Source organism: Castanea sativa, chromosome 5 (assembly GCF_040712315.1).
Source record: "Castanea sativa cultivar Marrone di Chiusa Pesio chromosome 5, ASM4071231v1".
NCBI lineage: Eukaryota > Viridiplantae > Streptophyta > Magnoliopsida > Fagales > Fagaceae > Castanea > Castanea sativa.
In genome coordinates this window covers 30,566,496-30,581,038 of record NC_134017.1, presented here as the reverse complement: position 1 = coordinate 30,581,038, position 14,543 = coordinate 30,566,496, and the positions used below count along the sequence as shown (strand labels likewise).

At 36.6% G+C, this 14,543-nt stretch overlaps 1 protein-coding gene across 1 annotated transcript; it reads right to left on the bottom strand.

The window, feature by feature from the left end:
* Window positions 1–4,524: 4,524 nt before the first annotated feature.
* On the bottom strand, window positions 4,525–13,475 carry LOC142636807 (uncharacterized). Its single transcript, XM_075811109.1, has 5 exons — window positions 12,302–13,475; window positions 10,755–10,837; window positions 9,561–9,672; window positions 7,002–7,054; window positions 4,525–4,944 (listed from the first exon to the last, which is right to left on the bottom strand). Exons 1-5 carry the CDS (start codon window positions 13,317–13,319, stop codon window positions 4,801–4,803), a joined length of 1,410 nt encoding a protein of 469 aa, XP_075667224.1. The 5' UTR covers window positions 13,320–13,475; the 3' UTR covers window positions 4,525–4,800.
* Between the last annotated feature and the right edge of the window lie 1,068 nt (window positions 13,476–14,543).

The window sequence follows — 14,543 nt, the reverse complement described above, 5'->3', positions numbered from 1 at the left end:
GATTCGTTTAATCTCTTCGGCCTCCCAACTCATAAAAGCATGATCAATCAAATCCACATTCCAAGATTGGGCATTGGGCATTAAGAGTTCACTAACTCGTGAGATAGCAGAATTCAGTCTAGGAGACAGTATTTTACTGTGTGCGGGATCAGGTAACCATCTATGCTCCCAAACCTTGATTGATAGTCTGTCACCAACACGCCAAATAGCTCCCTTCTGAACAACCTCCCTAGCCTGCAGTATACTATGCCAAGCGTAGGAGCATTTTGCAGGCACAATCGCATCCAAAATGCTCCCATTTGGGAAGAACTTCGATTTGAACACCCTATTGAGAAGTGTATCTTTTTGGTGAAAAAGCCACCACACTTGCTTAGCCAATAAAGTGTTGTTGAAGTGCTAAAAATCCCTAAACCCCATGCCGCCCACAGATTTCGATGAACATAGTGAGTTTCTTTTACCCAATGAATTTTCTTCTTCTCTTCTTGCCCCCACCGAAATTTCCTAATCATAGTCTCAATATCCTTGCACAAGCTAGTAGGCAGTCTAAACACACTCATTGAATAGGCCGGTATCGATTGTATGACAGCCTTGATCATGATCTCTTTGCTGGCTTGAGAGAGCAGCTTCTCCTTCCATCCCTTCATTCTTGCCCAAATACGTTCCTTGATTAATGTGAAACACGCTTTCTTGTTCTTCCCTACAAAGGAAGGCAGACCCAAGTACTTTTCATAATGCTAAATTGCCAGTACACCGAGGGACTGTTTTATAACTTCCTGGGACTCTTCATCAGTATTTTTGCTAAAAAGCAGAATGGTCTTATCTTTGTTGACCATCTGACCTGAAGCAATTCCTCAAATAGCAAGCAACTCTTGAATTTTCTCACATTCAGCTAAGGTGGAGCAGCATAATAGCAAGCAATCGTCTGCGATCTTGGTGCAAGAGATAAGAGACACATGGAACTTCCTCCTCCTTCTTTTGACATTGTTCACAACTCTTTCATTAACAATAGCACCACCCCCACTGTCTGCCATCATCACTTTCATCCTAAACCTTACCATCAGATGATGACTCACTTAGGCTCAATAACTCCTCAGTACTGTAGTCTAAGTTCATTACCCCATCCCCCATATGATCATGCATGTGCATCACTGCATCACTGTCACTAGTTGCACTATCTTCACCCACATATCTCTAGTCAAGTTTCAATGATCTTGCCCCTTCTACATCACTATCCTTAGAACTATCATTACTGTCAATGCTGATAGCCCCATCCTGTTGTGGTTCCTCAACAATTGGATCCTTCCCTGGTCTCCTGCACCCAAGTATTTCCACTTCATCATCACTATCATCCCTACCACCATCCCTACCACTACCACTGCCACCAGCATTGCCACCATCCCAATGAGCATCACCACCATCCCAGTGAGCATCACCATCATCCTAATCATCGTCTTCCTCAAAATTAGAACCACTACTGCAATAATATCCCTATCCATTATAATAACCATCAAAAGGAATTTCAAGTTCACTAAAGCTATCACTAACAAAAAAAAGGTCATCACAATCAGGTTGTACATCAAGATCTAAAGGCACACCATTACCACCATTAATAAGTATAGGTTCATGAACTGGGTGCTCTACAAAGACATGAATCTCTCCATGACCCCTCACCAACTCAGTCATTAACACTACATCATGATCATCCTTAATCAATTGGAACACCCCATCCTCATTATCCCCAAGCCTTCTATACCACAGCCTACTCACATGTGTATACCCAAACTATATACAAATGCCCTCAATCTCTACCTTAGACCACTTGTCAGGATCACAATCATCTACTACCCCCACCTCACCCCCCACATACTTCTGAGGATTTTCATCAAAATACCCACCATGATGCACATGCATAGTAAAGAGCTTGTCCATTCTGCATGCATGAGATATATAGTCAACATTATTTAATCCAATACTCAGAAAACCAAACCAAATAGTCAAACACGCACTAACACTATAACAATCCTAAACAAACAACACATGAACCACCTTAATACTACATCTTAATGCAATATAAAACAGTATTCCTCAAACACAAAGCAATATAAATATACATCTTAATGCTAACAGAGGGAACACATGGACCACCTTACTCCCTTAAAGGCTAAAAACAAATCATCCACCAAACAAACTACACCTACCATTTAAAGGCATGAACAACCATTTAAATAGTGGTCCCAATGCATATTGAGTGTGTGAAAAAAGTTAGAGAGAGACATATATAGTGCGAGAGAGAGAGAGAGAGGGAGAGAGAGTGAGTGAGTGATAGAGATACATACATAGAGAAAGAGAGAAAGTGGACAAAGCTACCTTTTCAAGCTTCAATCCACTGCTACAATCTTGAAACTGCTGCAGATTATGGATTAAAGCTTCCACCCACTGCTACCTTTTCAAGCTTCTCCCTCATTTTCTTCAGTTCTTAGTGTTCAGAGAAATTGATTTTTCTAGGGAATTCGTTGTTTTAGAGGTGTCTATTTGTGTGGTTTGGGTTTGATTCAAAGATTTTAGGGATCAGGCTAAGGAAGACGGCGTGGGGATATTAGGGTTTTGTGTGAAATTTAGGGATTTTCGTGTGTGGTGACTGAGGTAGTTGGAGAGTAGGGTCACTTGGGGTCACGTGGGAGGCCTAGGTGGCGGGAAGCTGAGGTGTCCCTCGCGTGAGTGGCATGTGCGTTATAGGGCGGGTGGGCTTAACACGTAGGAACAGTGTATTATTATTTTAATTAGTGGGCTTGATAGGTGGAGATCCATCAGACACGTAGGATTTTTCCGTTGGTTGGTTGATGGCAAAGACAATTTTAAAAACGATTTTCTTTTTTTGGGGATGATATTAGCAACGAAATCAATTTTGGGACCAAAATGGAAATTGACCCAAAATCTAGGAACGAAAAGTGCATTTTTGCCTTCTTTAAAAGCCCTTTGAAGAGCCCAAATATCAGTCAGCAAAGCATAGTATATAGGTTAAACCTTCCTCTGCTTCGTAAAACAAAGCAAGTTGTACGGTAGTAGAAATTTTCTAAAGCTTAGGAGCTGTCAGTTTGCCTTTAAAACCAAAACAGAAATTTGGAATCAACCTCACCTAATCGTAAAACTTTCCAAATAAATATTTGCAATGATAATGATCTTCATATTTTTTTTAGTGACAAAAAGAGGTAAAGGTATTACATCTTTCGATAATGATAAAGGATCTCAAGCAACTCACAAAGTGGCCATTTAACCCATATGTGACTATGCAATTATATGCAAATTAATTTTTCGTTATTGATGATTTTACCCAATAACAATCCATCAATCAAAAAAGACAAGAAGTACAAATCCAGCAACAATAACCCTAAGAAATAGCGAGAGAGAGAGAGAGAGAGAGAGAGAGAAAGAGAGCTGAAAAGAAAAGGAGAATCGATTACTGTCGCTGTAGCGATCACCATGGCTACCACCTAGGACCTGATCAGTCAGGCTAATGGATTCACACGAGCAAAGGAGATGGGTTAGGGAGGTCTGGCCTTCTGGGTTCACCAAGCTGGAGGTCTGCCTTCTTCATGGTTTTGTTTTTTTTATTTTAGATTTTTTCCTGAACCAGTGTCGCTTAAGGTAGAGGTTTTTATTTTAAGTTTAAGCTTGAAACTACGTAGTTTTGATTGTGCCAACTCTTCACTTGGTCATTACCAAAACGACATAGTTTTGAGGTTGATTTGGCAAAAATAAGACACATCAGCATGATAATGTGTCACTTAACAGCAGAAACTAACCATGGAGAATGAATTGCTAACTAAACTAAACTTCAGGATGTAAAATCAAGTTTTTGAAACTTTGGAATGTAAAATTCAATCAATCCAAAACCTTAAGGATGTAGTTTGCAATTTTCTCTATTATCTTTTTATTGGTGGTTGCTAATAATTAGATTTTTGTATGTATCATTACTATTTAACTGATGATTGGATTAAGTGGTATCCTCTCTCCTGTGTGAGGTGAAGATATCACAGTAAGCATTATATATATATATATGAGTTGAGTTCAAATTACACCTGATATAACTCTAAACAATATTACACTATTTAATAACTTATTATTAGATGTGAATTTTGACAAATCTATCGTTAGATTACCTTAAATTCATATACTCTCTATGCTTGTAAAATTTCACAAAGATAAAAAATTAATAGTCATATTATCAATCAATTGTTTGAATTCAAATTTTTGTAATTTAAAATAATTCATAAGAAATAAGTATATGGACATGGTAAATAATATCTTATTGGCATGCATGTTAAGCACATATATAACATATAATTCAACAAGGAATTCTTAAAATATGAATTTAAAAACAAGTTATTGGGTGGTGTAACATTGCTTAGAATAATAAAAATAAATAGAACCATAGAAGTACATAAATGTATAATTTTCTTTGCTGTTACATTGACTTGAAAATTCAACCATGTTTCAAAATGACATGCATTAAGAACAAGCTTGTAAGAAAAAGGGGAAGAAGCAAGCCAAAATTTAGGAAATGGATCAAAACTGAACTGTAACATCCTTTGACTCCCATATGGAATGGACCAAAACTCAGGTAGACCAACTACAATTGTGATCTTACACCAAAAACAAAAACAGAGAACAGAAAGAACAAAAAAGGAAATTGAGAGCTGGTCACTTTATTGACTAGCCTAATTTTCATCCGAGAGAGGTTATCCCAGGGACCAAATAATATCTTACAAAGAAAACACAGGGATCACATTGTGGACTAGTCTAGTGCTTATAGTTAGGGTTGTCACGGAGACCAAGTTTAGAGAGAACCAAGCAGTAGGAATCCCAGTCAGTTCTTCGGAGATATTTCAATATTCTCTTCCTCCTCTGCACCATTGCTTGAAGACCCTTTATAGAATGCTTATCCTACAGCATTATAATAAATAAATAAATAATGTAAGTAGGAAAAAAAGGGAAGTAACAGCATCTACTGTACTGACTATGCAATCTTTCTTTTTCTTTTTTTCTTTTTTTTTTTGCTAAGAGACTATGCAACCAATTAAAAGGTAGGCTTCTTAGTACTCTTGTTATTAATTTTTGACAGCCTAAACAGCTATAATATATCGACTTTTATACCGAAGGCAACAGCAACTTGTAACTAATTAAAAATGTCAAATGCATCTATAAGATGCACAGCTTTAACAAGACACAATTTAGCAATAGCCAGCTTGTTGCCAGTCCAAGACTGGTACACATAACTTCTTGTTCCATAATATCATATTCTTCATAAAACATTGCAAATGCTAGCTTGTTGGCTTGCCACATAAATTGCTGGCTTGATGCAACATTGCAATTAGTGGAGTCAGCTCACCAAATACGTATAGCAAAAAGTGACATTTTAGCTGTCATAAGTTTCATTCGAATTTATAGTAACTTTTACTAGTGTCCAATGTGCTGTGAATGAAGAAAATTTGAACACTATTGCTCATGCATTAAAGCACACTGCATACCCAAAAAATTAATTATAGGGAAAAAAACAATTATTTAAATATCAAACCCTTAATACCCTAGAATTAATCTTAGGTTATAGCTCCTTAGTGTTGTACCTTAACTTCCTTAATTAAATTCAACAATGCAGTTGCATTGACCATTATACATCCATTTGATGTTGATCAATCAACAAAACTATTCTATAAGCAGTCTTAACATTCAATTTGCGTCACCATGCTCCACACAAATAAAAAGTAATGTGATATAGACATGAAGCTGACACATGAGACCACTGAGGTCTGAGGTTTTAACTTTTCTTTTTTTTTATTGGTAAGTTACTCATGCACCCAGTGGGAGTCAACCATTATAATAAAAGAAGGAAGTACCAGTTGAGTGATAGCTCATTGGTCACTAAGAATAAACTTTTCTCAGAGTGGAGCATCTCCAAGGTGTGACAAATAGAAAGTATCACATATTTTTACTTATAAAAAACTCTAATATTTATGAATTTTTCACCAAGGCTCACCAAGGCAATACAAAATTTACAAAGGAATAAAAATATTAGAGCTCAATACTCAATAAATTGTTTGGTGATTTCTTCAATAATACTAACACAAAATAAGCTCGCTGACATTTATTAATTTGAGTATTTCACACCACAGTTAGACCTCAAATACACGCCAATTTTCTTATTAATCATCCATAAACTCATGCTTTGAGTATAATTTTTAAAGTCAAAAGAACTTGAGATTTTAGCATTTTATAGATGAGATAGTTATTGATTTCTTATCATCTTGCTAGTTTGTAAACATAAAGGATATAGGGAGATAATGTAATCCAATGGTGGACTTATCAACACACATCTAACAGAAAGTTATTAAGTAGTATAACGTAGACAAAAATTACAATGGGTGTAATTTGGGCCCATCCCATATCCATAATGTGTAGACACTCAACGCGGTTTGGATGGATTTGAAAAACTTCTCAACTCCACCAACCACCATCATCGAGGCCGTATGTCACTTGCCGGACAGCCCCAAGTGTGACTGATGTCATATTTCATATCAACAATGTAAAGCCCTTGAAACTTAAACCTACTTTCCTCACATTCATCTTCCTCCATTCCAAACATGCACTAAAAGTAATAGCTAGAACAATCTATACTATGTTAATCACCTCAACACCCCTAATTTATTAGAAACTAGTGCAGGTAGATAACTATCTCTTTGTAAAGAGCAATAATCAATTTCTTGTTCAACCATATGAGGATTGATATTACCCTAAATACCAAGTAAAAGAATCTAATGCAAGATTGAATCCAAAAAAGTGTTAAAATAATAATAATAATAATAATAATAACAATAATAATAATAATAATAATAATAATAATAAACTAACAAGTAATACAATGAAAATACTCTTCTTTTTTAGATAGATAATACAATGAAAATAATCTAATATAGACTGAAACAAAGAGATGGTTCAATTGTCACCTTCTTGTGTAAAACTGAAGATAGATGCTTGATCTTTGTTGTGAGTTGCGCCACTGCAGAGAAAACAGATAAAGGAAATCCATAATCATAGCTCCAAAAAAATAAAAACAGAGAGAGAGAGAGAGAGAGAGAAAAGGAAAACACTGATTGCAAGCATATTATGTTTGGAAGAACTTTCATGGATCACTAACATTCTCACGTGTCCCACAAGGGGGGAATTTTCATTTCCATGAAAGTTGTGTTGCTCCCAAAGAAGGGCAAAAAACATACAATGAAAAGATTATTGAGAGTGTGAGAGAGAGAGAGAGAGAGAATGAACTCATTTCAGGGGTTCAAATGAGTTAAAAAGAACTTTATAACATTAAGTAGATGATTCATAAAAATTGAAGAGCAGGAGAAAAAAATGCTGAAATTTTTATATAAAATTCACAAAGTATAAGAAAACCTTGTATGCATTTAAAAAAATAAAAAATAAAAAACCCCACAACAAAGGGAACTAATAACTACCTACTTTTTTATTCCACTTCCTCCTAGCCACAACAGAGATTTGATAAATTATAATTTCTTTTTCAGTACCCAACAGAACTCAGAAAACAATAGATTTTTTTCCATCCTAGTTAACCATATGCTCAATTGCACATATGTATTATAATTTTAACCCTTCTTTATATTTCCGTCAACTGGATAGAAGAAAGGTGAACCCAAGAAGCCATCAAAAGTTGCTTTTGTTGATCTCTATCAAATTGGCCAAAGCATAAACAGTCACTACTCTCCTCAAATTTAACATCTAATGGGCCCCCATTCTCATTATTAATGACACCTTATTTTATACTATACAGCATGGCTTACCTTATAGCTGTTCAATCATAGCTTAATATTCACTTGTCTATGGTGTGTGGAAGACAACATTCTGAAACTTTCTTTCACACTCTATTTCTATGACAGAATTCTCTCAATTCAAAGCACTTCAATGATAATTAAACTTAAGGGTAGAAGGAAGTGGGTATGAAGATATGAGAGAAAGAAAACATGTTACTTTCAAGTTCTTTTAGACATGCAGCACTTTTATGATTCCGTTCCCCCCTTCTCTCTCTTTAACCAATCAAGCATCCCAAGGAAATATAGGTTTCCTTCCCCTTCTATCCGCTCTCCCTCCCTCCCCTCCCCTTCCTTACCCTTCACTCTATCCTTTTGGATCAAACAATAGTCTAGATAACATAACCAATTACCCTTGGTATCCCATGGCTTGAACACCAACTTCTAATAAACCACACCAATCAGATCCAACACAACTGCTACTCATTTCATAACAGAACCACCTTCTTTTTATAGGATATCTTTTTATATTATGTTTCACAAAGATTTAATAGAATGAAAGAAATATACGCTCTCGGAAATGTCACGTTTAATGGAGATTTAAACAACTAGGAACTAGAGTCGCTCTTGGGAATTTCAGGTTTAATAGGGATTTTAATGACTAGGAACTAGAGTCGATAGACTCCTCTTACATCATGTAGGAATATATATCTAGGCAAGAGGGCCCTGGTCCATTGAGGTGGACATTGAATGGGCATGGAAAATTTGATGTTCACTACTATTATGAGACATTGAGAGGCCCAAGAGATGTAAGTTTCTCATGGAAGAGTGTTCGGTGTTCCAAGGCATCAAAAAGAGTCACCTTCTTCATTTCAACAGCAGTTTAAGGATATATATTGAAATGTGATGATCTCTAAATAGAGGACTCACTATAGTAAATTGGTGTTGCATGTGCAGGTGTGGTGGGGAGTCCATGGACCATTTGTTGTTGTATTGTTATATTGCATATGTTTTGTGAACTTAAATTTTCTCAGTATTAGAGTTGAGTGGGTCTTGGAGAGAAATGCTTCTTTCATTTGGAACATAACCCCTCTATGCTGTGGACTTTATGGAGGGTGAGGACTGAGGAAGCATACGATCTTTGATGTTGAGGAAAATTAGGTGGTTCAATTGAAGACATACTTCACTAGATCATTATATGAGTCGTCTCTTTCTTCAGGTCTTAGTGCTACTCATTCTTTTGTAGATCTTTTTTCTTTTGGAAAAGATATATTATTATGAGTATGGAAAGGGTGAAATTGTGAGCTTCCTTAAAGAATTACAAAGCAGATATTCATACGTTCCAAAAAATTAACTATAGAGCTGCACCCCTCCCCTCCCCTCCCCCCCCCCCCCCCCCCCACCCCACCCCACCCCACCCCAATCATAGTGCTCTTTTGTAAATTTTTTTTATTCTCTATAATTTTGTTTGTAACTCATTCATGTTGTAATTTTTTAGGATACCTTATGCATACAACCTATGTACATATATATGTACATAGAGGGAACTAAAGATAAGGCCAGAAACATGTCAATCAAAAGAATTAGATGAAAGCAGTATATTTTAGCAAACAATTTTGTGAAATAAACAACATGTGAATCCAAAGAAAAAGATTATACACATGCACCAAAAAACGGAAATCAGAAACATGCAATCTCTCAAGATGGAAAAGTGTAATGAAACTAAAATGTAAACCCCTTTACCTTGAACACGTGCAGATCCACAATCTGAATCTGACATTTTAAATTCATCTCTAACTTTTGCAAGCTCAATTTTCATTTTTTCTGCAGAAGACATATTATCCGGATGGAAATACTGCATTAAACATATTTCAAAAATATTAGAGCATCAAATCCCTTCAGATTTTTAATGGAAAGTAACTTCATCTGAAATAATGCAGGTTTCAATAAGTTCATACTGGACTCTGTTTAAGAACACGCACTTTCTGAAGGATCAAATAGCCAAAAAATATATCACCCTATAAAGACCTTAAGCATGCATAATTAAAAAAACAATACTGTAAGGTTGAGTTACTTCATGTAAGATTCACAGTTTACACCATTAAAGGAATCAATACATAATGAATTTGATTCCAGCTCTTTTAGGAAAATAATTAATCAGAGTGAAGGATAAGATGTACAAGGAAGTCTAGCAAGGACCTATTGTAGATAATAGACGTCACTTTTTTTTTACAAATATTTTTTTAAAGATATAATAGACATCACTCTGACACTAGTTTATTTCAGTCATCAGTAATACCAGAGACTGTAATTTCTTAATTTTAAGAATGCAACAACAGTCACAAATATATGAAGAGTTTGCATTTAGCTCTTTTGCAAGATCATACCATCTGAATTATGAAGCAAAAAATTTACATAGTAATGAACCCTTCCAACATTTGTAGTCTCTTTATAATAAATATATTCTCACCTATAAAAAAATTTATAAAATAAAATTATTTTTTTAAAAAAAAGCTTCATTCTTTTCCATCTAAAGAAAAAGTAATCCTCAAAATGTTATACAAAATACATTACTATACAACCACTGAACACAGTGTCTTCAAGCAAAAGTATATAGGTTTTGCAAACTCTTTCTCTTTATTAACAAGAGCTCAAGACTGTAAGCCACAAGTGAAATTACAACTACAAGTACAATTACTTCTTAAGCAATTCCACATTAAAACATCAATAAGAATTTAGAGAGAACAACTTTAGTGGATGGATTTGGGATATCTCATTTTAGGTGGTCCTATCATCAACATTATCATCTAGTGCTCCAATAATTTATGCATGTGAGAGTTTCCACTTTTTTAAATGAAAAATAATGATTGATCTAGTCACCTTATTCAACCAAAAATAGAGATTCAAGAATATAAAAGCTAAGAGAAGGATATTTGCCTTTTCAACTAGATGCTCCTTTGGAGGTTGCAGCATAAAGTTTGGAGTTCTGCCTAGCTGACCCAAGATATCGAGCCTCTGGACTGAAAAAATATATCAGAATCAATAAATTATATGAATATAGATTTTGTATCATATGTATACAAGTTAAAGCTGGCAAAATTCAATCCGCCAAAACAATTTTAAAAAGTGATATTCCACAACATTAGACACATTCAAACAAGTATTATATGAAAGTTAAAAAAATATATTTATTTTTAAAAAGGAAAAGAAAAAAGTTATCTGATAAGCATGAGCTTGAGCCCATTTTTAGTTGACACTTGACATGCAACATTTTGCTTTCAAAAAAACCAGGGGAGAAACCCAAAAATCTAGCTTGAGCCCATTTTTTATTAGATGCCTTGGCTAAATTATAAGAGTTCAAAAGAACCTTTGCCATACCTAGTATGCACAGTATTTAATATAACAGAAATAAGAAAGGAAGAACTAAACCACACAGCAACCAGAGCTCAATATGTTCATCAACCAGGCACAGGATTCTAAATTGTTGTCATACTGCCAAAAGTGGAGACTAATCTATAATCTATCACTTAAAATCTTCCAATTTGATAATTTGAGGTGTACTGACTTCTAGATGATAACTTTTTCTTTTTTGATAAGTAGCTTGTAGATTAAATGATTCATGTGCAAAAGAGAGTGATTAATACACTAGTAACAAAGAGTGAAATGATTCAAGTTGAGGGAACAAAAAAGGTATATGGAGACCAAAAACAACATTAGTGAGAAGTTAAAAAGGACATGTCTATTTAGAAAGTAATGTAGAGGTTATGACTTTGGATAGAATAGAATGGAGGAAAAGAATTCATATGGCCGACTCTAACTAATATTGTTGAGGATCCATAACCGACCCAAAAAATTTTGGGACTAAGGCTTTGTTGTTGTTGTGGTTTCCAGATGATAACTGAACTGAGAGCACTCAAATAATATTTTATAATATACTAAAAAGGAATTGAGAACACTAAAATTTAATAAGTAGCACAAAGATCAGTGACTAAACGCCTTTTCACCTGCTAATCTCAGCAATCAAAACAGAGGCTGTATCTTTTTATCATCAACAATCCAAGTACAATATCAAAACAAGCACAATTTATATACACTGCACAGACACCACTTGCTTGACAACTTCAAGCCCCCATGCCCCACCCCCATTTCACTATCAAAATTAGCTTTTGGTTCATAGAGTCTTCATCTTATTAGGGGTTCAGGAAGGGGGTGATATATTAACACAAGATCAAGTAATCCAAAGTATCACTGTCTCATTCTTTCTCTAATTTTCTAAAGAATGAATCAGAGAACTATAACATTTTGTCATTATTTTTTATACTCAAATCCAAATGCCAACTATTGCAAACCAAGTATGCAAAATTTCCAATTAGCAACCAAAACAGAAAGTACATTCTCCTATCATCTACCATCCAAATTAGCAAAAAAATACTCTAAGCAAACTAGCAATTCACCAAAATTCAATCGAAATCCACTACACTTACTCGAATTTTTCTTTGCCTTCTCGGTTTCTGTCAACCTAAGCCAAACCAAGCTCTCCCTCAAGTCCTTATAAGAAACCCCACCAATCCTCGACTCAGTCTCCTTCTCCTCCATCTCCCTCAGCTTCATCAGCCTCTCATTCAACTCGGAGAGCGAAAACCCCAAAGCATCCCCTTCCTTCTTCCCCTCCTGCACAGAAGGCCTGAGCTTCCTCAGCTTCTCCCCCAACTCCCCATAGCTATACATCTTCACAAACTCTGTCTTCATCGCCATTGTCTCCTTTTCCCCTTCTTTCCTCTCCCTCTCCTTCCCAAACACCGAAACTGGCAGCGAATCAGTCCCACCAAACACCGGGGCAGAATCTGGGCCGGGCTTCAATTTCAAACTATTCTTAAATGCCGATAAGGACATGGGATTCCCACTCCTCCTCTCATTCTGGGGTGAATCGTTTGTCAGTCGGAGCTGCCGCAAGCTCTCACGAATCGCTTCGAAAGAGAGCTTGCCGCCTGCACCGGTACCGAACTTTCCGAGGCCAGAGTGGGCGGTGTTATTGGCAGCATTTTCCTCTGCTGCCTTGGCAGTCACATTTCTTTTGTAAAGCTCTTGAAATGAGATGTGCTGAGATGAAAAGGAAGAGGAGGGTGTAGAGTTAGAGTTGTTGGGTTGAATGTTGGGGGGTGGAACAGAAGATCGGGAACGAAATTCGGAGAGGTTTTTGCGAATTTCTTCGAGGGAAGCGACTTTTGAAGGCTTGGAAAAAGATGGGTTTGAAGGTTTTGATGATGGGTTTGTGGGGTTCCTTGGTGAAAATGGGGAAGTGGGTCTTTGTTGGTGTTTGAGGCTGGCTTTGACATCAGAGAAATAGGAGGAGGAGGATTGAGGTTGGTCAGAAGTGGTGGGGTCTGGAGGAGGTGGAGGAGCGGAGGAGGTGGAGGTGGAGGAGGAGAATAGGTGGATGAGAGAAGGGTTGTTGTGAAGGGTTGTTCTGTGTTTTGGTCTGAGTTGAAGAGTAGCAGCCATGGGAGGAGCTGAGGTTTTAGGGCTCTGAGATTGAAAGTGGGAGGAGAAGAAGATGAAGATTGAAGAGTGAGGGTTTAGTGTTGTGGGACCCAGGATTGAAGCGAGTTTGGTTTTATTTATATTTTAAGTTTACGGTTGAAGAAGCAAAATGAAGATGACGATTGATGACAAATGGTACTTTTGGTTTTGGCTGAAGGATATATTAGGGCTTCAACGTTTAGTTTAAACTTTTAAAAGTTGTGCTTATGGTATAATGAGCTAAGAGCAAACACATCAGTCCATGTAAAAATTTCCTCTATTTTACACAAAAAAATCCCTTTTAAAATTTTACACATTCACTTTTACAAATTACCCACATCAGTTCATCTATCCTACTCCCTCTATTAATTAAATAATAATTTCTTCACTTTTTTTATTAATTACCTCAACTAACCTACGCGCGTCTTTATTTCATTTGTTCTCTTCTTCAGTTCTGATTAATTTCTCTCTCTCTCTCTCTCTCCTTCTCTTCATTTCTTCTCTTCATTTCTCACTCTCTCTCTACCCAGATCATCTCTCTCACTCTCTCTCTACCCAGATCAACGCTCGATCGGAGCTCCGATCCAGCGGTCCGAGTGCGATCGGAGCTCCGATCCAGCGGTCCGAGCGCGATCGCGAGCTCCGATCCAGCGCTCCGAGCGCGATCGCGAGCTCCGATCCAGCGCTCGGAGCGCGATCCGAGCTCCGATCCAGCGCTCCGATCGCCGATCCGCCAGCTCCGATCGCCGATCCGAGCTCCGATCCAGCGTCCGCCAGCTCCGATCCACGGCAAGACCCACGAGCTCCGACCAGTCAAGCACCGATCTACAAGTCAAGCACCGATCTGTGGTTGTTTGTATATGTCTGTGTTTTTTTTTTTTTGAGCAAAGTATATCTCTGTATTCTGTGTTGAGAAAATGATAGAGTCTGTTGAGAACGGATCAGAGAGAGAAAAAAAAGGAGCGAAGGAGAAATGATAAAATATTGTTTACCCGAGCTACAGTAACCATGTATATTTACACGGTACTGTAGCTCGTGGATGAGTTTCTACATTTTTACCCAGTTTTAGATACACTGATGTAGCTCAAAATGTGTAAAATTGAAAAAAATTTGTATTATACATGATTTTAGATACACTGATGTGGATGCTCTAAGGCATTCAGATTTGCACAACATTATCAAGGTGCTGATTTTTTTTTTTTTTTT

Coding starts and splice junctions, on each gene's coding strand:
- LOC142636807 (XM_075811109.1), bottom strand. CDS start 13,319: ATGGCTGCTACTCTTCAACTCAGACCAAAACACAGAACAACCCTTCAC. Junction 9,673..10,754: donor AGGAGCATCTAGTTGAAAAG/GCAAATATCCTT, acceptor TGTTTAATGCAG/TATTTCCATCCGGATAATAT. Junction 4,945..7,001: donor CTTCAGTTTTACACAAGAAG/GTGACAATTGAA, acceptor ATAATGCTGTAG/GATAAGCATTCTATAAAGGG.